General features: G+C 46.9%; 1 protein-coding gene and 1 long non-coding RNA gene across 2 annotated transcripts; one reads left to right on the forward strand and one right to left on the reverse strand.

The window, feature by feature from the left end:
- The first annotated feature begins 329 nt into the window (after positions 1-329).
- On the forward strand, positions 330-5,039 carry LOC115251045 (uncharacterized). The gene is made up of 3 exons (XR_003889598.1): positions 330-413; positions 742-921; positions 2,867-5,039. It is a non-coding gene; the product is annotated as an uncharacterized lncRNA (long non-coding RNA).
- A 12,277-nt stretch (positions 5,040-17,316) lies between these two features.
- Positions 17,317-25,168, reverse strand: igf2b (insulin-like growth factor 2b). Its single transcript, XM_003967358.3, has 4 exons — positions 24,953-25,168; positions 23,903-24,053; positions 22,286-22,467; positions 17,317-20,989 (listed from the first exon to the last, which is right to left on the reverse strand). The coding sequence occupies exons 1-4, from the start codon at positions 25,025-25,027 to the stop codon at positions 20,750-20,752; spliced, it is 648 nt and encodes a 215-aa protein (XP_003967407.1). The 5' UTR covers positions 25,028-25,168; the 3' UTR covers positions 17,317-20,749.
- Positions 25,169-25,369: the final 201 nt, after the last annotated feature.

The raw sequence follows: 25,369 nt of genomic DNA on the forward strand, positions 1-25,369 counted from the left end.
CTTCTGAGAAAAGACAGGTTGCTGCTGAAGCATTAGCATTTCATAATTCCATGCGAGTGTCAATGATCTCAACTTGTGTTTGACACAAGACCCTTATCAGCTTAGCTAACAGTTCTTATCAAGACTGGGGTTAATCAGTCACCAGCCGGAGGGGAGCTGGAGCCTGTTGGCAGGGTGGTTTCCCTGCAACGTTCTCAAAAAACCACGAAAATCAGCTGAATTCAGAGGAGCGTGAGAGGCTGCGGTTAAGAGGAAGCATTTGTTTGCTCCTGATAAATTAACGCCAGGGTGGATTCGATTCTGACTCCGATTCCAGGGGCCACAGCAAACGCGTATCGAGTTGCTGCCAGAAAGAGAAAAGACATGTACATCCATGACGTGTGGGACAGCGTGCATCGGTGTTCATTTACCAGGTGGCTTAAACAGATAATCTCATGATTGGCCGTGCACTAAAACTATTTCCTCTTCTTCTGTTATAAACCTGTCACTGATAATAACAAAAGAATTACGACCCACCAAGGTTGGTGTTGCTGTAACAGGCACATAAACATACCTCCTGCTGATTGCTGCATGTGGAGATTTTTTTGCACTTTTTTTTGGATAAAAATGATTTAGATAAATTTGTATGGCAAAATAAATAATGGCATGCCACTATAGGTATTTCATTTCCTTTGCTACTTCAGTCTGGTGGACGCTGTTTTTGCAGAGACTTTATTCCTTTTCCTTCTCCCTCCTCTATAGGCTACCTGAAGGGGGTGAGACTTTTCATTTGACCAATAAGGTTTCACCACAACCGCTGTGCACTGATATCTCATTGTCCAGAGTCCCGTTGATGTCGACCGTTCCCCTGCAGGCTTTCGAACGTTACTTCCAGTGAACAGCAACGCCCTCATCACACTGATTATCAGTCCTCTAGCTCAAGTATGTGAAGTCTGAGACTAAAATTAGAATATATCACTAAAAAGGTCGTGAGTGCAACAGAAACAGCCACCCTTCTCGTCTACGACAGCAGTATATCTTTTATTAATTGTGTTTTTATTTGTTTGATTTTACAGCCGCTAGCTGCTAATCAATAAGCCTTTTATGGGCTTTTATGGGCTGTGTGTGATCTGTCCTGAACAGGTGGAGCGAGCCGCCATCAGTGTAGACGCAGATATGAAAGTTTAAACGCTCCTATGTTACAAACTCCGTAAAGGTTAGCATGTGCAGCGGTGAGCACGGTCTCCTCACAGCACCAAAGGTCCAGGGTTGGTTCTGGTTCTGTCCGTCAGTGTTCTCTAGATGTTCTTCTCTGCATAACAGATGTGGAGGACTGTGATTTATACATAGACTGGTGGGTGTTGGTATTACCAAAAGTTGAGCGTGTAAGGAGGAGAGAGTGGGTGTGGGTGAGGTGGGCATCATGAGCGTGGGAGGTCAGCAGCTCGAGGTGGGGGTCTCTCTGGGTTTATGTGTCCTGTGGCTTGGAGTGAGTAAGATAAACGCACACATACGTGACGAGTCACGGGCGCCCTGTAAAGATCTGGCGTTAAAATGTCTAATTAAACGAGCTGCCAGAGGTGGCTCAAATTTGGCTCAGTCACTCCCACACAGATCTGTAGCTCACTTCACGCTTAGAAAGCAGGATGTTTCCCTTTAAACACTTCCTGTTGCTGTTTACTGGGGACGTCTCTGCATGGATTATATGAGTGAACGCCATTTGAGGGGAGCGCAGAGGAGGGAACGGGAGGTTGAAAGCACGGGAGGGTTGGCATTCACGCACACAGGGGCGAATGTTGGTTACATCAGAGCTGCTTGACCATGTAATCATTAAGGTATCCCGCGGCACTCTCAGCCAGTCTGACTCCCCATCAGGACCGGCTGTTATTTCTCACTGGTGGGTCACGCTGGCCCGGTACCACTCCACACCTGCGTGGGCTGTTTCCCCACATGTCCGTTTTCCTCCAGGCTGCCGCCCGTTTCCTCAGTGAGGCTGACCTGCGGTTGTGCGGCCGTTGTCAGCTCTATCTTTTTCCACTTGCTTGTAAGGTTCATGGGTGTAGATGAGTGGTTCAGCACCATGGACAGAGTCTCAGACAAGTGCACGGGCTGTTATTGGCTGTTTGGATCCCCCCCCCCCCACTCTGATCATCATCACTGATGTCAGGAGAGGTCGTGATATACAGCTAGATCAGCAGAGACTGCAGACTGCTGCTGAAACAACGCAGCTAACTGTGAGGCTAACTCTAAGGGTCAGAGGTTACGGATACTGTATATCTAACACACGAGCCTTACACACAGTGTTGTTGTTGGTGTGTGCCGTGAAAATGTTTCACGAGGTGGGACACAGATTCAAGACAGAAAAGTGCTCTTTTTCTGTCTATCTTAGACAGAAAAGTGCTATTTTTATTCAGTGAATCACATTTCTGCCACTCTTGTGGCTCTGAGGAGAAGTGAAAATACTCTCAAATAACAAGCTGACAACTTACTCAATAAGTTCCATCTTCTGAGGAAGTTCTGCAAGGACCTTGTTTTGCTGATCCCACACTTAAATGGCTATTGCACAGTAAAAAGAGGATACATCTGCATTTCCCAAAAAAAGCCATTTGAGTCCAGGATCTCGAGTCTGGTCGAATCGTATTATTATTTTGGGGCTTTAATCATCTGTTAATACTAATTTGTTGCCTAAGCAACGTTTTTTTGAGACCAGCAGAGTCTAGAAAGGCCGAAAATGCAAATGGTCATTAGGAGTGCCGACAGGCTTCTTGTACATTTGTTCATCCATCTCTCGTTTTTGCATCACAGAACTCTGATTCTTAAATTGTTCAAGAAATGTGCTGTCCTCCCCACCAAAGTTCTCTTAGTTGTTTTTCTTTTTTCATGACAGAAAGTTGACAGAAGACAGACCTTGACCCCAAGGCCCCCGAGGCTCCCAGCTGACGGGTTCTGAGCAGATGATGCAGCTCCAGTGAGAACTCGCAGCTGAGTTCCAACAACACTTTGCACCTGCAGAAAGAAAAAAAAAAAAAAAAGAAAAAAAAAAACCTCCTGCCCAGAAACAGAAGAATCGTCTTGTTTCCTACACCCATCCCTCGCTTTCTCTCACTTCTGCCTGTCTGGGCACAGCACGGCCCTCTGTTCATCACCGGGTAGCCGCTGCCAGAACCGCCGCTCATTACAGCTCCACATCTGCACTCAATAACAGGCCACACTCTGCATGAATAACAGCAGTGTTGCAGACATGAGCGAAACATCAGCAGAGGGCTTCATTACTGGCGGGTGTTTACGTGCACGCGCGAGCAAACGTGCTGGTGTGTGTCTCGTAGGCCTCTCTCTTGGTCTGTTTTGCTCTTCTTGCAGAAAAGCTCCGGGTAACCTAGCTTAGCCTCTGACCTTGCTCTTCCCCCTGCCTGACCCTGCCCCTTGCCCCCGCCTGAACCCCACTTCACCCCCTCTGCCCCCTCGGCTTTTGGCAGAGATGGATGAGAAGGAGGCCTACAAAAGATCACACACATTCTGCACCCCTCCTCAATGAAAACAAAGCACGCTGCATTTAGGGAAGACTGGGAGAGCGAAGCTTTAATCTGACAGACTGACAGGCCGCAGTGGCCTTAGACAGACCTGGAAAGAGCCCGGCGGTACCACACACAGAGGGGGAAAGATTTAGTGCGGGAGGGAGTGGGAGGAGGGGGTGGTCACCTCAAATAGAGACGTTCTCCTGCATTCTTGCTGTTGTCCAAGTGAGCTGTAAATTTTTGTTAACAGCCCGCAACATGTCTTTACCTTCCCCTGCTGTTTCTGGAGAATGACCCAGATATCAGAGATGCCTGTCGTAGCATCGTGACCTCCAGTGTATCAGGTGTCAGCCCAGGTCTCTTTATTGCCATGTTTGGTTCCTCCAAAAGCACCTCCGGCTGCTTGTTTGCCCTTCAAGTAAAGAAGTAAAACATGGCCTTTCACTTTTACAACATGAAATTGTGGGAATAATGGAACAGAGGCGGAGGAGGATGTGGAGCGCTGACCCGCCTGCCAGGACGTCTAAACAAAGAGGGAGTGGAGGGTCAATCAGACAGACGCGACCTGATAAGCTCGGTCCAGGCCTCCGTTAGAGCCACTGTTTACTCTGCAGACATACCACTTACCCATAGTCACTTCCTTTCAAGTCGGCCTCAGAACGGAGAAGAGCGAGGGCAGGAAGGGATGTGAACGGAGAGGACGACGGTGGGACGCGGGTCCAACCACCCAAATTAGATCAGGGAAAAATGTAATAATGCTGGAAAAACAAATTGCTTTGATCCATGAAGATAATCGTTGATGCTCCACATGTGCGAGGAAAGGATTTTGCATTTCAAATGTTATTTTCATATATTTCCGTTAATTTTTTTCCTTTACCTTTTTAAGTTTTTGATTTGATAAACAGTTGCTGAGCATTTTACCATTTTAATTCAGATTTTAGCATGTAAATGTCTAAATATTTTAGCACACACACATATTAATGTACTCTTGGTTTATATGAAAATGAGCCTGATGTTATGACTGCTCTCCCTTATTTTTATCAAAGTAATATTTTTATAGTAATCTGGTGTGATCAAACTCCTCTCAAGTGTTAGATTTGGATTTGTGTTGTAGGAAGAAAAAATAGAGGTGGAGGGAAAAGTACAAAAAAGGCAACAAAACAAGATTAGCAGCAGCAGCTGAGCGCCGGTTTCACTGCTGGGATCTGGAAAGGTGATGTAATTTAGAGAGAATGGTTGCCGTTTGGTGTGCTCAGAGAGGTTTACTGGTCCCAGGCTTGCTGTGTAGCGGGCACACACACACACACACACACACACACACATTCCCTTTGCAGACACTGGGAAACACACAGCCGTAAAAGCCAACGAGCTCATGTGTGGAGCACCTCATAAATTAGCCCCAATAGCTATGAAATAATACCCCAAAAGATATTCCATATTGGAGAGTAAACATCCTTTATGTCACTTCAAGTAAGAACCTGACAGCTTCATGGCGTGCGTGTGTGTGTGCGTGTGTGTGTGTGTGTGTGTGTGTGTGCGCGCGTGTGTGTGCGCATGTGTGTGCGCATGTGTGTGTGTTTGGGGGGGTCCCAGACTTTCCTCTCCTCTTCTCATGACTCTGTTTTAACGGTCGCTGCTGCTCACATAAACCAGCGAGCATTCATCACCAAAGAAGACGTCTCACTTTAAAGGTATTTCCTCAAATATATTTTCCTCTCTCATCGGGGTGGGGGTCAGGGGTTGAGGCTCCCCTCATCCCTGATAACATATTATCTATTGGCTTAAGATGTTGACAGGAAACAAATTCCCAGGGATGACAAAAGCCTGGAATGCACTACAAGTAGATTGTCTCCCGCACTCCCTGAGAGCAGTTCTCCCCCACTCCTGTTCCCCATCCTCCCCCGTTCCCCTTCCCTCTGAAGGATGTTTTCCTTGGGTAATTGATGCAAAGGTGCTATTGATAAGAAAGAATGAAACATCAAACCACCTCGCGGAGAAGTAGACAGGTTCGCAGGGGCCGGGGGCGTTGGGGCGGGGGGGGGGGGAATCAAACATCTTCAGGGCCCCACCAAAGGGAGGATTAATTAGTCTTTCATCCCCGTCTCTGTTCTCACATTTTCTGTTTTCCTTCCCTCCTCCATTCAGTCCCTTTTCTATTCCTAAACGTACATGTGTGTGTGCGCATGTGTGCGTGTGTGTGCGTGCGTGTGCGTGCACACGTTTGAGATCACACCTCGCCAAATTGCACAAAGCAAGCACAAACCTGATATACGACTTATATGTTGCGGTCAGTTGGCGCTGGACCGCAAATTAGATCAGATGACGTCATGCGCACGTCATACCATAGGTTACCTAATGCACGTGTTTAATTTGAGGTTTTTGCCAGGAAGAGCTGTGGGTGCACTTAAAAAACTGGAGCTATTTAGCGCATAGTTCAGGTTATGCTTTGGAAATCCATACTGTTTAAGGCTACGTCCTGTGTTCATGAAACCAGCCTATTAGTTGCGTCCTCTTTATTTGCGAGGTTTGTTAGCTTGGTTTTTAATGACACATCAGTGGTATCAAGGCTCCAAACTCCCCCAGACTATTCCACCTGGACTTTTTAAGGCACAGGCTGTACAGACTTTGGCCTCTTTGTAGCAGACTGATGTCATAGGTCGAATTCCTCTGCAGAAGTAGGCCAGGGCCGTGTGCGATAGCAGATTGCTGACTAATCATAGAGAACAAGCCAGGGAAGAGACAATGCTCAAGCTCAAAGGAGCTTTGTATTAACAGCAACTTGCTGAGTGCCTCGATAATTCTGGGGCCTCAGCGATGGACGGTCCCCGTCCTGGGTGGCTGAGGTTCTCTGAAGCAGGCTATAAGTAACTTTATCAGCGACAGCGTTTGACTTAAAGAGAGTGTTTGCGCATGTTTTGGCTGCTCCTGCTTCACTATATATGCCTGTTGCTTATCTGACCTTTGTATCTAATAATCAGTGAGCTGACCAAAGTCCAAGATAAGCGCTAAACAAAGCCTTTATAGATTTTTATTTTATTGTTCTGCTACTGGGCAGAACTCTTATTGTGGCCTCCTAGTGAGTGGCGAGTGGAGATGCCTCTCTATTGTAGCGGCAGCGGAGGAGAAAAACAACAACAAAAGGAAGGGGGTAGGGGACTGTCTGCTTATTGTGTGTGTGTGTGTGTGTGTGTGTGTGTGTGTGTGTGTGTGTGTGTGTGTGTGTGTGTGTGTGTGTGTGTGTGTGTGTGTTGCAGACATGTTGTGTAAGTCACCCAGAGGGAGATTTAGGCTTGCCTGCTCTTAAAGCCAGGCATGTTCCTCAAACACTGACCCTGGAATTCTACGGCCTGAGGGACTTAGGCGGGACTTTTTTTTAGGTATCCACTTGCACCCTCAAACGCGCACACACACACACACGCATACATGCGCGTGCACACACTGCATTTGCTCATATGCATATCCGCCAATCACACTCCCAGATAATCCGTTATCTGATGAAGGGGCACAAGTTCTCTCATGCAAATGATGGTGTCACAGGTTATTTTGTGGGAAAAATGTGAAGAATGTGGATATTTTGGTATCCAGTATCGCCTTAAGGCTGTACAAAGCCAGTCTTCTGGAGAAAATGTGGAGATAAACGCAGCAAGGTCGAAGGTCAAAGGTTAGGATCGAGACCCTATATATAACCCTAATTATTTATTTACTCAACATCCATCATTTTGCCCTTTCGCAGTACCTAAAGGTGTTTTTCTTCCCTCGTTCACCTGCTCGGTGGCTGACCCTTTTGTTTAACCCTCAATCGTTAAGGAAGTGAAAGCGCTGCCTGATCTGCATCGTTAATGCATACACTGTGAGTCACAGACAAATTTAAGCTATAGGCCGTCTGCCTGCGCTCCTGTCTGTGAAGGAAGAGCTGTTGTGGAACAACTGCAGAAGTGAAACCAGGCCAGGCTTCCTCAAGCTTGGCCCAACCGTATGAGGAAAGCCAAGGCCACGATGGGAAATGTGCAGCTCCGCGTGCAAAGCAACGTCCACCTCTCCAACGAGGAGCCGCGAGGAGTGTTTACTATGATCTGGCACACTAGATTTAGCGTTTAGCAGAGGAATTCAAACAGCGTGTCTCATCATATTCTGTGGAAATATATGCGTTGTATGTGTAAGCGGGCTGGCCAAATGTGTCACAGCCCATTAGGATCAAATTCATATCCACTTGATCTTGTGGGGGGAAATGTAACTGTGTTTTGGATTATTCCTGATCCATTGTTTGCTGCCACAAATTTCAGCCGCCCTGTTGAACTTTAAACACTGGGAATTCGTCGCAATTACGACGGCAAACCCGCAGAAAGAACAATGACCTTAAAGAGGCAGCTGGGATTATGGCAGCGGAACGATATACGAGGAGGCAGAAAGCATGTTGATTCAAAACCAATCCGCCATAGGGCTCCGTCTCCTGTTTCTTTGGCAGCCTAATATCGACGTATATCGCCTAGAAATTGTGGAAAAATTTGCCCACGCACGGTATAAGGTGTTGCAGCTCTTATGAATAACCTGTTTTCATCCCGCGTGAGGCCGAAACTCGATTGCCAGAGGCAGCAGAGGAGCGAGAAAATGTAATTTATGGTTCTATTGAGCCAAACAAATGTAGGGTAATCCGCCACGGTGTTAGCATCTGCTGTACGCGTTACTGTCAGCGATGTATACCGACGACGGTGACGGCCGAACCTCAAAAAGCTGGACAGGGAAAACTGCGCATACCTCCTACCGTTTCCCAGGAACTGGTGTTTGAGGAAAGCAAACACACTCCACCACACACAGACACACAAACACACACACACGTGGCCTAATGAACATAGCAGAGCAGCAAGCCATTACACATACCTCACGCATTTCCTTGTGCTGTTTTCACCCGGTGCACGTGTTGCAGCTGTGGACACGGACGAGGGGCAAACGCTGACGCACCCACATGTGCATCCTCTCCGGAGCTGCTCGCCGTGCGATGGAGTCTCAGGCCTGCGCGGGCCCGGGGTCGCTGTCCAAGTTTTTCTGTTTGTGACACAGCGATAGCGGGAAGCCCGGCTGTGAGCTAACCCCGTCGTGTTTTTCTCGTCTCCCCTGTTATGTTTGGCACCTGTTCCATGCTCAACGCACGCACAATCTCTCACATACACACACATACACACACAAACACAGTAGATGGTTGCCATATGCTATTAATAAATTGTTTCAGAAGAACTCTCACTGCTTTCCTTTTCTGACTTTAATTCAAATACCAGAGGCTCAACATTCTTTTCCACTATTGATTTTGCTTTCTGATATAGTACATTCTGGCTCTGTCATTCTCCATAAAGCACAGAGAACTTTGGGAAAACACATTCTTGTAAATAATGACAAATCCATGTTGGAAATCGAAGGCTTTTTTTTTCAGTGGAAGTGCGTGTGGAAAGGAAGATACGGAGATGAAAGTAATTAGAAAAACAAAGCGACTCCGGGTTGTTATGCTCCCCTGACATGTTGTTTTCACAGGTCTTGTGAGGATCAGTTTCACATTGGTTGTAGTAAATGATAAGAAAAGTGTTATTGTGCTCTTTAATCTCCGTGTTTTTCTGTTCTCCTCTTCCCCACCCTTCCCCCACCTGACAAAACCCCACGCTGACGACACATGGGAGCCACGCTGAGCTGGCAGACGCATCATCCCCTATTATCAGATCGCTGGAAAGGCCGGGACCCCCCACAACCTCTGGACACGGAAGAGCAGATCATGCTGATGGAATGAGGACAAGGACAGGTGAAAGGGAGCGCTGGGGTCAAAAAGGCCCCGTGGCGTCATCCCTGTCCCTTCGGCTGTGCCGGTTCCTTCAAGAGCGTCTGCTGGCAGAAGTCCGACAGCAACTTTGGATCTTGCGCCATGTTTGCTTTGGCGGCGGCGATTATTTTCACAGAAAGAACATCTTTATTGATAAAACCAAGCATTTTATTTAAAAGCCTGGTGATGTTTTGCTCATTTCTTTTGTTTCGTTTGCCACTCCATGCCAGAAACAGGTTTAAAGAGAATTTAGAGCCAGTTATTAAAATTGAATTATGACAGTTTTAGCTGACATCAGAGACCCAGAAGTCGACTGATCCTTCTGGATTCATGTGACTGCTGAACGCCGAGTTCTCGGTTTGGCCTCAGATCGTAACTAAAATATGAGTTGGCGGCATGGCTTATTCCCTCGCTGTGTGATTTAAATACTTTAACATCCTGTGCATTGTTAAGCTAATATCGGTGTCTTTTCTAGCTTTTAACACCAAGACATTATTATTTCCACTTTGTTAGATTGATTATTTGTAACAATGCTATCAGAATGTTCATTACTGAAGTATTTGATGCAGATCCAAAAGGGGGTGGAGCCATGAGGTCAGATTTACTGTATATGCTGGGTTTTAGTGGAGCAGTAATCTGTTGTTTGGACAGGTCTCCCTTGTTAAGGAGGCATCTCTGTGAGATATTAAAGCCAGAAATGATCTTCCACAAATGCACTTTTGTTCATTCAAAAAACACTCGGCCTTCTGTCCCTGTCTCTCCCCTGACACCCGTGCAGATGTAGGGGCAGTTCCAGGTGCTAAAAGAAGCCAGTCCGCAGGTACAGTTTGTCACATAGACGCTCACAGCGGCGTTCATTGTTGACTAAAGGGCTGCAGGTGGCCTCCACAGGCCCCATCACAACTAATATTACTACGGTAATTAAAGAAGCCTGCTGCTGTTGGAGAGAGATGCCTGGAACCATCGTCACAATCTTTCATTTTCCTGTTTTTAAAAATTAGCCTGGACACAAGCTGTTATTTGCGCCGATGGTCTGGTTGTAATTGCTACTAGGATGCAGTTGATTCAACAGAAAGCTTGTAAGCGGCAGTTTGTCTGGGGGAGCATCTCCCTGTTCGCGTTGGCCTCAGACAGCGAGCTAACTCTCGCTTTAATGATAATAATAAGGCTAACATCATATAGCCTCTCTCCCTGCGAGCCCACAATTACTATCCAGGCACACTGTGTACGCACACAGTCTGTCTGGGGAGCAAGCCACTGGATAATTCCTGGTTACCTGCATCAGACGCTTCTCACAAACACGTGCCATACGCACACTCTAGATAGAAAAATAAACACACAAACACCCCGCAACACACGCGGGCGGCACAAACGAATTATCTCGCACATCTGCCAGGAGCCAGACGTGGACTTGCGGCTATTTTTCCTGTCCAAAAAACGTCGTTAATACGAAACCGCCGTGGTTACCTCGTCTCAAGGGGTCAATCAAAACCCCTGTGGGTGCATTCAATGAGTGAGTAAAAGGAAATGACTGATAATGTTCTCTGTTAACTGACAATAAAACAAAGGCAATTTGGCCAGTGTTGTGTATTTGCTGCCTTGTAATACTGCATATAATAAGACCGCTGACCGTAAGTGCTACAGGCATGGCTCTCCACATCCACTGATGACGGAAGGAGATTACTGCCAGGAATGACAGAATACCAGCTCGCCACCGGTCAAAAAACCCACATTTTTACTGCGGCTATGTGATTCTGTTGTACATAATAGCAGATGAAGGGCCTAAAGGGTTAAAAATGCCATCTTTTCTTAGTTAAAGTAAAAAGTTATCCTGGGCGAGCCATGCCAGCTTTTTTTTTTTTGCGTCATCACATAACACGTACAGTCCACATGTGCGCACCACAGGGATCAGTCAGATGTGTCAAAACAGTGACTTATCTAATAATCACATGAGCGTTCTTCTCTGGACCACTAACAGGCAGTAAATCCTTGTCATTATCTGACTTTCTGTCACTTTTCCAGCTCAGTAATGCAGCCATATCCTCTCATAGAGAACTGTGGGGGTCGCCCTTATAGCAGGCCCGTCCTGGGTGTTCACTTGCCCCATTTATCTCCATCACTTATCTCTTTCTCTCCACAGCAGGTGGAAGTGATTTTTGTACTATTGGTGTAAATACTGAACCATGGACTGATGTCCAGTAAGTCATTAACCCTCCGAGCGCTCCGCGCTGTGGGCAGATCCTCTTTCCGGAGCAGGCATGTGCAAAATTCTGGTTCTGTATTTCAATCAATATCGCTAACTGTACTGTCCAATGGTCAAGGGGATTCTATGGAGGATTCTTCTTGAGGCTGCCCTGTTTCTGTTACTATAACCTCGGGTTTGTTTACAGTCAGATGAAGATTCTCAATCAGTCAGAGTGACTTTGGATTAACACAGTCATAACAAGGCCAAACTGTGAAAAATAAGGCATTACATCACGAGCCTCTACATCTGCTGCTTTATTCGATTTTTTAAGGGTTTTTCCAGCGTTATCGTGCTGCCAAATCATGAAAAGCACAGGCCATATTCTGGGTCAGATGACTCTGTAAAGAGGTCATTTGCACCCATTCCAGTTCATAAAAATGTGGAATTGCTGAAGCCGCAGCAGTGACGTATGCAAATAAAAAGAAATAAGTTGAATCCTTCCTTGTCTTCATCTTTACGGTGCTTATCAGATTTGCTGAAGTGCTACAATATAACGACAGATAAAGTTGTTTACACTCAGACAGCGCAGTTTCACAGCTCGCGGCCGCGCGCGACGCCTTTTCAGGCCATTTTAATTAATCTGTGAGGGTCCTATGAGGACTTTTCTCTCTCTTTGTAGGAACAGCTTGGCTGAGAATGGAGCTACGAGACACTTTTTAACACGTTGGAAGAGAGGAATACACACACACACACACACACGAAGTTTGATAACACACCCGGCATGGTCAAAAGTACATCTAGTCCTTTTCGGCTCTCCCCATCATCAAAGATCTGAATAACAGCAGCCAGTCATAATATCATCACTTTCTTTTCCATCTTGCATCACTGTACATATGTTTTCCACTGCAGAACAGTTTACTGGTCTCCCATAGGCAGACCATTAATTGCTTGGCGCCTCTCAAGAAAAAAAAAAAAAAACAGGAAAAAAGAAAAAAGCAAACAAAGAAACAGTTTTGTTCATAGCCTGCTGCTGTTGGCTGCTGATTTGGCCCAAGTGGTAATGCCAATTCTTTTGGAACGCACACAAACATCATACTGCCACCCATCATTAACAGAGGCTCCGTGAACACAAACGTTTGTGTGAGAGTGTGTAAGGGAGAGCGTGGGTCTGTGCGGGTGCCCGTAAACCTATACGCGTCCCGGGAGTCAACGCAAACCCCGAACGAGCACCGTTTGTTTGACAGGCTGGTGGCGCTTTCGCTATATTTGGTTATACACGGACATGCACGCACATATGTAAATGCATAGTCTTTCAGCTTTTGGCATTCCTGGATGGTGTCTCATCCGCGTTGCTGAAGCATGATAATGAAATTGACAGGCTTTGGCTGAAGGGTGGCACAACAGACAAAAACAACTGCTGCCAGCATCCATGGTAAGTCTCAGCAGACAATGGCTCGGGCCAGCCAAATGGCACAGTTGCAACGTCCTTCTTGAGCAATTTCCTCACAAATATTTGCTCCGCTCTTTGCGTCCGTGTGTGTTGGTGTGTGGGCCATGACAATATCAGCATAGCTGTCAGTAAAGGGGAGGGAAAAAAGGAGAAGAGAGACCATTTTTCATAATAAAACAACAGGGGGATTGTGTCAAATCATTACCAGACCACAGTTTTATCACGAGCCAGGAAATTGTCAGTTTTTTAAAATCTGCAGATATTATTACAACACAGAATACAGAAGTTTGGAGAAAAAAAACAGATCGAGCAGAGGAAGAGAAACAGAGCAATATGAGGAAAGAACTCTGTAACCCCGGTGTCCTGGCGAGAAGCAAAGAAATGGAGCTTATCTTGTTTATGTGGGAAAGATAACTCGAATGCTCATCCTGCCCCTCGAGAGGAACCTCCGCCATGGCTGTGTGCTGACGCTGCTGGAGACCCAGGCCTGTTTGTGTGCGTGCACAACAGCTGGACGCTGGCACCCAGTCAACTGATGCACGAAAATCCAACTCAACACTTGTCACTCAAACACACATAATAACATCCAGAGGGATCGGCGCATGAAAAAAGCACCCCACACAGGGCTTGAGTTGTGTCTCACAGGGCTGTTTTGTTTTTCTTTTAAATCAATCAACTATTATACATTTTGTCATCGGAGATTTAGCAACTTAGAGGAGGGAGAGAGAGAGAGAAGGGAAATCTGCCTCCCCCGTCAGATGAGGTGTTGTTCAGTTCTACCTAAACACAGATGATATTGCCGGCAAACCCCAGCAGAGAGTCAAGCAGCAGACTTATTTGAAGTGACGGATAGGTATGGATCACAGGCTGCCTTGTAATTAGGAGAGATTGCTATTTTCCCCTCAGAATGGGCTCTCCTATCCTCATCTGTAATTACATGTTGTTCAAACACAGAGGGGAGTGTCCCTGGTTATTGTGCAGCCTTCTTTACCGCCACAAGTGCCAGCAACACTGATTGTCTGCCTTTGTTTTCAAAGTTTAAATTCTAGGGTAAAGTTTGGGTTAGTTTTACACGGGCACGGCCGCGGCGGCCGCGTCTGTGAATGGGACCCCGGTAGTGCCCCGCCGACCTCTGGCGCCGTGACACCGACGTGCAACAATGATGAATGCCCCAACAGAGTGAAGTAAGGACACACCTGGATAACGTTAAAGTGGAAAAGTCAGAGATCTTAAACGCTACAAGATGCTGACCTCCTCGTTTAATTAAGTGCAGCGTTCTGCTTTTAAACATTTACTGCCGCACATTTCACTCTTCCTGTGAAGCCTCCAATTAAATTTAGCCTTTAACAAATCCATAAATGTTTAGAAATGCCCGCCATTACAAAGGGCATCTGCGTCGGGAAAATCAAAGGTATCTGCAGCGTTGCCGGGTGTGTTGATTTGACTCGCGGAGGAAAATTGGGACCGTTTAAAATGTAGCAAGTGAGCGGCCACAGAGCGCAACATTTGACCCCTGTGAAGTGAAGCCCAGGCGGTCTGTGCACCACACACAGTGCCCGTTTGAGTGTAAAGCTCTGACCCTCTTGTTTTCCACGAAGAGGAAATTGTCATGCAGTGACCCAGTGACCACACTGGAAACCACTTCCTTCTTTGTTATGATATTCTATGTTTTAACCACCTCTTTTCTCTTGTTCTGGCCTCCTTCATACCCCACACAGTTTGTCGCGTCCGTATTGCTATGCTTTTGTGGTCATCCCTGACCTTTTATTGGCTTGTTGACGAAGGCACAGTATTGCCGCGCTTCACCAATGTAGCATCCAAGGCGCTCCGGGTTGAGCTTGCGAACAGCTCTCATGCAGCTTTCTAAACTGTGACATTCTTTACGTCAAAATGTCAACCTCATCCGTGCATCAGGCCAAACATGTGCTTTTTCCACATGTGTAGACAGCACACATATATGTAAACATCGTTAGGTATCAGAATCCTAGAGAACCCAAATGTGACATACAGAAATAAGCAAAATATTCAATTGTGAAATGTTTTCTCCAACATCTTTTCATTGCATGATGAGTTGTGAGTGAGAACAGCCTTTAAAAACCATATCAACTGATCCAGATCCAGTTTTATCTCTCAGTTGTCAAACTATTGGTCTTTTTCTGGTGGAAAAAAAACAATAGTGGATCACAGCAGATCGGATCAGATCCAGGTGACGACTCCTCATTATTATTTGTTTGGTTCTGTGGTTGGTTCAAACCTCACGTTTCAACTGGGATTCTTCTACTTTAGCAAATGGGAATCATCTTAGCTCCGCCCCCTAAGTCCTGTCCATGCAAATGTGCTAATAATATGAATGCAGCGCCAACAGAAACAGTGTAAACATCCTATTAAATGTGTGTTTGGTCCAGACAGAAACGCTTGGTCAGTTTTACTGTCATCAAATGTTCAGAAACCTCCACATCACTGATGCTGCGTCTGATTCTGAGATTACATAATAAGTAAAAAATCCTTCCTCGGAGCTCCTGGTTGATTGCGAATCAGCAATTAAATAGTTTTGTGGGGCGCTGAAGAAATACAATCCCCTCTTTATACTCCAGCTCTGCTGTAACTGTCTCAGAACTCTGACTGGACCATATGTGACATCATGTAATTGCTCTTGAAGCGATCAGCGGAGGACGTCGGCCACTCGAGCGCTTACGTGTTGATCAAGTTTTTACTATTTCGGGGGGGAGAGAACAGTTTGTCCTGGCTTCAGAGGTTCTATGGAATGACCCCCTTTCCCCCTGAGTCTCCCTCTCTCCCTCCCCGTCTCTTTCTCCCTATGTCATTCCCCCTCTCTTCATTTTTTTCAGTCCAGAGCAATTAGAGGGGCAAAGTGGGTAAAGAGGAATGTGTGAGCATGCTTTGTGAGGATGGGGAGAGGGAATGCGGGAGAAAAGTGAAAGATAAAGAGAGAGTGAGAGATGGGAGGGAAAAAAGGAGAGGAAGGCCTGTCTTAATTGGCCTGTGTGGCCACGCTGGGCTGTGATGGTGCATCCTTGCCAAACCCTGCCTCAATAGTTGGCCTGGCCTTACATGCATCCCGTGCATTCGGCCAACCACAACTAACTCTAGTGTGCTCTTTGGCAGTTTCCAATGTCAGGCCTGGGAGAGCTGTGCCACCCACATCTATGCGCTGCACTTCAGGAGGCCTCTGATGGGAGGGATGCAAGAGTTCCTTTGGTTCCACCAGTTTCGTTCGGGGTGGCAGTTCTGTGCTGTTTCTATAGTTTACATTAACGTACGTGCAACATTTACATACCACAGGCGGAAGACAATGAGCTCTTTTCGAGCATGTAATTACATCGTTATTTCCCTGTTTTTCAGACAGTAAATGGAGTCTCTAGCTTCTGCCGCTGTGGTATCGCCTCTAATGGCCTTGACGGGCTTTGACCAACGTAACCATCAAACTCAAGAATCGGGGAAACCGGTCCGTGTCCTGGGCCGTTCCTGCTTGATTTATGCCGCGCCAGACTTCCCCCAGTCAGACAGGGAGGCGTTGTGTCGAGCCCCGAGAACCAAAGAGTCCCTGATCTCATTACCAACCTCCAGAGATTCACACCCTTCTCAAGCCTGCAGGGAACAGGCTGCCGGGGTGGGGGGGGGGGGGGGGGGACAGCCGCACCTGTGAGGAGCCCTGACGAATCGCGGCCGTCGAGCCGCTGATGCATTTATCAGCGCAGGATAGGAACTGGAGGGAAAAAAGCTTTCTTAATAATAAATCACAAATGAATATGAATGTTCTTACAATGTATTGGGTGATTTATGAACCCGACTGGCTCCAAGGACACTGGACCGAGACGGACGATCGGTCAGTCAAATCCTCGCTGTGATTCAGAGCTTTTGGTCAAAGCCAGAAAGAGACGTCTGCCTCCCCGCCTGCACCTCTTTGATGCTAAAACAGCACCAGCAGAAGAGTCAGTTAGCTCTGTCGGACCAAGATAACCTCAGCGCCCAAAACGGTTCCATTCTGGGAACAAAGATACAGTAAATCCATCTGGGTGGGTACGCGCACGCACATCAACAATGAAAGGTTGTGCCATTTTCAGAGCGTGCATGTGATAATTTCAGCCATGCCGGTTGCTAAGTTTAGCAGCCCGCTCCAGTAGTTAGCCGGCCGCCGGAGGAGGAGGAGGATGGGATGGACGCACAGATGGGTGTGTCAGCAAAGACGGGTCAGGCTTAACACAGGAAGGATGGAGGAGTTGTGGGCAGCCTGTTTGTCACTCTGCGTTTGGAACCGTGCGCTATCACAGAGGAGGAGAGACATGGCCGGCGGGGGACGGAGGAGAGGAGGAATGAAACAGCTAGTCAGGGTGCAATCAAAGGTCGACTCGTCTCACGCTGGTCTGATTAATAAAATGTTTTTATTGATATTAAAAATGAAAGTACATGAATTGTGCATTTCGGACGTTCTAGCGTGCAGAAGTTAAATCAATAAAATACACACAGGCAGAGTGAGCTACTGACACAGAACATGTTGCCATTGCTCGGCAAGATATTTCTTCATATTCAGCGAGAACAAGTGGTTGTCTTTCACGCCATTCATAAGAACACAAGAGTAGCCTGTTTGACCATTACAATAGTGAATGAATGCAGTCCTAGCAGGAAAATATAGAATAAAATAGAAAATATAACATTACAATAATAATAATAATATTAATAATAATAATAATAATAATTGCACTGCCTGCTTTGTTGCACAACTGAAGTAGAATATAATTATCGAAAGGACGCAGCCTTAATAATTGAGATCTCTCTTACAGAAAGAAGATATGATGCACTGACTTGACTCTCCGCCACAGCAGGGCAGCTATCCATCACGCCGCCATTTCATGGGCAACGCATGACTCAGTACAGGAGGAGACTACACTGTGGCACAGGATTACCTTGTTTCTGACATGGGCTTCAGTGGTGTGTCACAGAGAGCTGCATCACTGTGGCCGGCCAGGTGCCGATAACAGCCCGGGAGGGGGACAATTCTACTACCAAACGATCACGCGCACTCAGCACTTCTCCTTCAGAGGGATTGTTTTTACGTGTTGTCGTTTTTGATTTTCTTTTTTTTTTTCCTGAGTGCTTGAGAAATGGTTCAGCTTGATAGCCCTTCATCAAATGCATAATGGATGAATGATTAGAAGAGTGTCGAGGGGGGGACAGCAAGGATGAGCATCTCGCCATGCAAAGAAAACAGGATGTTGATGCATAGGATGAAGGACACTGTCTAGACAGACAGACAGACAGACAGACAGACAGACAGACAGACAGACAGACAGACAGTGCCCTTCGATGGTGGCCACATCACTACCTTTAACGTTTAAGGCATCAACACACACACACTCCTCGTCACACACGAGCTAAAACCCTGCAGCTAACCAGGCATCTCTGTCCTCACGAGCCCAAAACCCAACACGTGACATCATCAGTGGCACTGGCACGTAGGAAAAACGCTCCTCAGGAGGCATCAGGAACAGGTAGAAAGACATGATTTAATGAAGGACTGCCACCACCACCCCCCCACCCCGCCCCCCCCGCCCCGCCATCAATACTAAAGTGGCTTTAAAAAAAAAAAAATTGAAAACCTAGTGGATACGAGTACAATCAACGTTGAACAGCTAGAGTTTCAATAATAAAGTCACGCGTCGATGTTTTTCCTCCTCACAGCTGACCCTGACAGAACGTCCATGCAGACCAATGCGCGCAGAGTATGTGCCTATTTCTGTGGCATGACATGCCTAAACAATCCTGGATATGCTGCTATTCAACTATTAATTTAAAGTAACTATGGCAGACAAAAAAAAAGGGAAATAAAGACATTTTTTGGTACAAAGCATCTACAAAAAAAGCCTTACAACTCCAATTGGAATACAGAGATCATACAAAATAAAACCGTCAGTTGAGCATCAGTGCTACGTATATTATTTGGACCAATTTTTCAAATATATTTTATAACAAAATAAATAATGCCTTTATACAGTGCCCTTATTTGTATTTCAACAAACAAACAAAAAAGCTTGGCGGCTCATTACGCAAGATACAGCTCAGACTAAAGGAAAATAACACACGTCCCTGGAAACTAATTATATATCTATACATACATACATATATAGATATATATATATATATCTACATATGTATATATACATTTATATAATACATATACATACATACATATATATTCAAGTATTTGTTTTCAGGCAAAAGCATGTGAAAACTACTGATATACAATAAAATAAAATGTTAGTCGGCATTATTGCTGTTTTTTTCCCTTTGACTTGATATTTTGTGCCTTTCTTTAAAACTGTAAAATAACATCATACCAATAAACCACGGAAACACAAAAAGCCGAAAAACGTGGAAAAACAGGAATGTCACGGTACCAGAAACTGATGGGCTTTTCCTCTCACTTTTGTTGTTGTTGTTGTTGTTGTTGTTTTGTTCATTGAGACACTGATATGAAAAAAGAAAACAGAATAAAGACAAAAAAATAGAATCATCGTTATCCCACTTGCTCTTTGTCCATGCCATGTTACATCCTGTCAGAGCAAATCTGCAAAGCCATGGCAAACAGGAAGTCCTGTCCCAGAACTGTAGTATCGTCCAATCCAGACAGCCCACTGTGTCCCACCGGCGTCCCCGCACTGCTCCCTGTGTCTCGCAGCCTCAGAAGGACAGGATGAATGGGGACTGGGTCTCGGGCCCCCCTGGCCGTTTGAACCAGCGAGCTAGTAATGAGCAGCCGCTAGCTCTCGCTGTGAGCTTCGATGCCAACGCAGCCTGCATCTTTCTCCAGTGACACTCCCCCTTGATATTGCCACTGCCGGAGCTCCCCCATATCCTTTATTTTCCATTCTTTTAAAGTCACACTTTCCATAAAACGGAAAGTTTTAATATTCAAAGGAAAAGAAACGTGCTTTTCAACCTCTTCTTTGAGTCCATTCTCAAAGCTAGCACCATGACATTTTTTTAAGCTACACGTTCATTGTTCATAAAAAAATAGTGCCATTTTTTTTTCTTTACTTTGACGTAATCCGTGGCAATGTGCAATTTTTGCAGACTCTTTTCTGCCTTTTTGTTTGTGATCAAAAGGTGCTGGAACAGGAATCTAATTTTACAAAATAATTCCTTACAGTGTGGAAGTCCCTTTATAGGTAGAGGTGCAAACTAATACGAAGAAGAACTAGCGAGAGGATTTTCTCTTCTTTTTTCTTTTTGCCTCAAGAAAAAAAAAATGACGTGGAATGGATTCTTTCATGCAAGCCGCTCTTCACTTTCAGATGTCTTCCCACAACAGCCAAAAAAAAAAAACCGAGCAAAAAAAAAAACATTCGCAGAGCTGCGTATCCTCTTGCAAGCTACCGATCTCTTTCATCTTCTTTCCTCCTTTCCCGTTTCTTTTTCGTCTAAGGGTCCACCTGAATTGCATTCAGCCAAATTGTTAACTTTGTGTTCATCGTTTGCTTTTGTGCCTTTTGTGTCGGTGATTGAAAGAGAGAGAAAAGAGTTGAGACGGGAAGAATGTGATGGCATGTTTGTGTCCTGGACGAGTATGGGTGGGTTGAGTCCGGGGGGGGGGTGAGGGAGCGTAAGAAAAAGGGCCAAGGGGTCAGGAAGTAGTGGATGAGAGCGGAGTGGGGTGGGGGAGACTGGTGGGCTCGGACAGTGCAGGGGAGGTCAAAGAGGACTGCCACAGAAATGACGTCAGAGACAAAGCTATAATCCCCTAGTCTTTTTTTTTTCTCCATCCAAACTCTTGTCTGTGCAAAGGGCTGGCAGCGGGCTCATTTGTGGTTGATGTAGCTGTCCGTGGTGAGCAAAACAGGGGGCAGTTTGCTGGGCAGGCTGATCAGGGGCCTGTGGAAGACGGTCTGCTCCTGCGCTTTGATCTTCTCCGCTTGCCTTCTGAACTTTTTGGCCCTCAGAATGGCGGGGACACCCCTCCGGAGCCGCTGGGCCGCCTTCCTCTGCCACACCTCGTATTTGGAATGCTTCACGGTCACATGCTGCTTCCTCGGGACTTCCTATTGTGGTGTGCAGGCGAAAGCAGAGTGGGGAAAAAAGGGAAAAGAGGGAGTCAGTTCATGCCAAGTGATAAGGCCTCTTTGCAAGTGCGTATTAATGGAGGAAAGCCTGGTTTATTTTGAGGGAAAACAACGAGTCATTGTTGAGCCAATCAAATGGAAATCAAGTGTCATTCTTATAGCTGTGAAAGTCAAAACAGGCTCGCCTCGCCTCAGACTTGCCCTTGTTTTGGCTTCCTTGCCTGAAAGAAGCTGTCAACAAGTGGCCAGTCCAGCCTTTTTCTTTTACAGACTATCAGAGAGTCAACACGGTTAGCGCGCTAGACCTCCGCCTGGCTGCAGTGACACGCACGGTACCCACGCTACCAACGAATCTCCTCTAAACAGTGTTTAGGTGATGTGCTGAGCACCAGGATTGAGACAAAGTGGGAGTGGTAGCAGCAAAGCTAGAATTTATGCGCAAGCAGCCACTGATCCATCTGAATGGCTTGTTTTGGCCCTGCCACTTGAGGGGTGTTTATCCCCCTTCATTCACTCCAGGCCCTCTCAATAGCTTAAGAACAGCTGGCCCTTAGAGTGGCTGTACCCATCAGATCTCTCTGTTCCAGACCAACATGGAACATGTCCCAACTAATTCCCTAACAGCCCCTCTTTTCTGCGCTTCAGACAGAAGCCACATTATTCACTGTATGTATTTAGCTCTGCTGTTTACATCGATCTCGGATCAGCCGCCTGCGTTTCCTCGCAGAGCGCGGACAGCTAAGGCACCTTTCTGGAAGGCATGTTCTGGAACGCAGCTAGACGGGGATCTTGTGAACACATCGAAAAGCTTCCCCACGAGCGTTTTCATACGCTCCTGAGGAGCTCTGTCGGACGGGTCAAGTGTTTTTTAGGAGCGAAATGCGTGCCAGTTTCAGAAGGTTTGCTGTTCCGTGACTAATAATCACACAGTCAGAACACACTGTTGCGGACCAGCAGTCTTCCACCATCTCATGGCCTCGCTCGCACACACACCTACACACACACACACAGCCTGAGAGCATGACTCTGCCTTTCCCTGAATGTTATGTGCCGCGACTGTCTTGATGTTTTCCACGGCGGTCAGCACTTCTGCCCGAAAGGTGACTGTTTACCAACGGTTGCTAACAAGTCAAACCCGTCCCTGCGTGCATTTCACACTCGACTCAGCATCGGGGGCATGGGGGCGAGGCTCAAACACTGACGATATGAGAGATGGCCGGACAGATAGGCGGCGTCTGGGCCCTTTTCCATACTGGCGGGCTGTACGGGACGTACCTGTTTCACCGCGGGCATCACGGGGATGACCTGCAGGGAGGTGGCCGACACGTCCCTTTCAGACTTGGCGGGTTTGGCACAGTACTGCTCCATCAGTTTGAGGTCACAGCTACGGAAACAACACTCCTCTACGATCCCACGGTTCTGGGTGCGCCGGCTGCTGCCCCTGCTGGTTGGCCTACCTGGGGAACAGCACAACAAGGGGGTTGAGGAACGGCAAAGGTCTGACATCACCGCCCGGCATTAGTAATGAATCTAGGTTGTTTTCACGGGATTAGTTGGACAATCACAGGAGTCGGCAGAACAAAGAGGATAAGAGAAATCTATGACCAACTGCAACAAATCTTTTTGTTTGGAGAGGATAATCTGATTACTGCTATCTGGGAGTCCTTTAATGTGTGAATACACAAGTAAACACCCTGCCGCAGACACCAAAGGAGGATAGACGGAGCGTTCACCTTTGCATGAACAGATACATAAAATGTAGGGTCTCCGTTGACCTTGTAATTTGTCAAGTCAGCAGAGGTGGAGAGAATGATGAGAGGGGGAGTAGGAGAGAGGGAGACATGTGGAAAAGGAGAGAAAGGGGGTCTGGGCAGAGAGGGTGTGTGACGGGAGCAAAACAAAGGGAAGACACAGTAAAAAGGTGCAGGACAAAGAGGCAGAGCGTGTGGAGGTTTGGCGGTCGTGGCCGATAAAAAGCTCGTTTGAAGTCTTTAGGGGAAGCCCAGGGGAGGGGGAGGCCGATTCGATTTCAGGACGAGGAATCTGAGAAAGGAATGATGAGGCGGGAGGAGGAGGTGTCCCAAATTTCACAGTGACCTTTCTTGTTAGAAAGATTCCCACTAAGAAAGATAGCAGCATAAAAAGATTCTGTGACTTCCGGGACAGTCTGGAAAGTGAGAGAATAGAAACTGGGGGGGGGGGGGGCACACACTGCTGTTTTTCTCCGTGTGTGACAGGTGACATCGTGAGTCTGCACGGACGCGACCTTATCCGTGGAAGGGTTAGCAGCAGCCAGCATTCCCATTATGGCAATGTATGATGGGAGCCATCATTAGCATGGAGGTTAAAGATCCATTCTCTTAACCTGACATTTAACCCTCCCACACACACATGCACAACACCCCCCTCCCCCCACCACCATCTAACCCTCCCTCCTAACTCATCAATGTGGATGCCCGGCCTGGGAATACTGCTGCTGAGGTGACTGGAATGCCTCTTGGGGTGCTATTACTTTACTGGTAAACAAGCGGCCCATTGTGTCGGGATGAGTCGTGTGTGCCTTCACGGCTCACCGGCCTTTCATATGCAATGAGAGGTAGGAGCTTTGGGCTGAACTGGCACACTCAGCAGAGCAGCCGGGACCGGTTCTTCAGACACGCAGCTGGACAGAAGTGTGTGCATGAATGTGTGTGTGCGCGCGTGAGCGCGCGTGTGAATGCGTGAGAAAGGAAAACAGCAAGCACGCATTCCACACAGCCGCAGACGGAGCGACAGCTTCAGCTATCCAAACAGATGTGTGCGCGAACGAACAACAGGCAGGCGGACGCGGAGCGCGCAACGACGCTGAGGTGGAAGGAAAAAAAAGAGAGAAGGACGAAGTGGGGGACCTACTGAAATAGAAGCCCCTGTCCTCGCAGACGAACTGCAGCGCGTCCACCAGCTCACCCCCACACAGCGTCTCTATCGAGGTTACTTCCACAACGTAGAGCGTCAGAGCCAGCGCAAAGAGCAGCGCGTGGCTGGACGAGGACATCTTTTTGACCTGCAGCACAAAACAGAACAAAAACAAAGAAGCAAATTCAACAAACGAAATAAAACATCGGGCCAGCAAATGAAACAGAAAATCAGGACCAGGATTGAATCAATGATTATGACGCAAACAATTTTTTTTTTTGTGTGAAGAAAACAGCTAAATGACAGCCAGATGTTGCCTCTGCAAGAATGCGCTTTTACGCGTTCGCGATCGCTGTTTCCAGTGTTCCAGCTCCTGCGCGGTTCTGTACTGGCCCACTAACTTGCAAAGAAAAGATAATTCCGCGTAAAACAAGTGATGTAATGCGGGAGAGACAGCAGCAAATCAAACGTCGTTTCTCACCTATGAGAACTGCTTATTCTGGAGAAAGAAAGTAGCCGGTGAGCTATATGTGGCCTTCTGCCTATTACACAACTCCAGAAGTTGCAAGACCGGCTGCTCGATAGTTAACTATCTGAAACGCTAGACTCAGCATATATTTTCCCCTTGCTCACCCTGCGATGAGCTCACTGACCCTCAGGCCTACAGCCCCCTGTCGCCGACAACATGACCTGCTGTTAGACCCGAGTTCAGGGAACGGCGCGCCATCCAGTTGGCAGAAGACTGGAGACAAAAGCGCACATCTAAACCAGGCTTCCCCTCTTAAATCCGCTAACTTGTTGCACAAACATGTCGCAGCTTCACCCGCTCTCAGTGTCACGCACGCGCCTTCAACTGGCTGTTACCTGCAAACCAGGAGCCGTCCGGTTCCTCGTATTGAACACAAAAAATGGTGGGAAACATGCGTAATCGTGCGTGTGCGCTGTCCAAGTACAACAAAGCATCCGTCCTTTGTTGTGCTGTGCGGGTTTTTCAGAGACGCGCACAGCACAACAGAGTCTGCAACTGCTTCTCTGCCCTTTGGTTACCTTCATTATGCTGATCTCCGTTCTCCGGCAGGTGTGGCAAAACGAAGGGGCTGCGTTTCTGTGCTGGGTCTCCATGTCAGCTGGCAGTAGTCACAACGATGGGGGGTGAGATTTGGTCGGAGGGGTTGCAGGTAAGTTAGTTTCCCAGTTGATGCGGCTACAGAGATGATGTATGAGAGGCTGTCCCAAACCAGGCGACAGGCAAAACTTCTGATGGAGAAGTGTTTTATACCGAAACACGCCCCTTAGACCCACCCCTTCGCTCCTCCTTCGTGACTGGTAAAAAAAAGAAAAGAAAACTGGACCAAAAACGTTTTATGGAAAAGTGCTTAACGGGAGAGAGAGAGAGGGGGGGATATGGAACAATTCCATAGGCATTTTCCACGTTTACGCACTGTAACCTACAATCACAATGTT

The sequence above is a fragment of the Takifugu rubripes genome, chromosome 9 (assembly GCF_901000725.2).
Source record: "Takifugu rubripes chromosome 9, fTakRub1.2, whole genome shotgun sequence".
NCBI classification, from domain to species: Eukaryota; Metazoa; Chordata; class Actinopteri; order Tetraodontiformes; family Tetraodontidae; genus Takifugu; species Takifugu rubripes.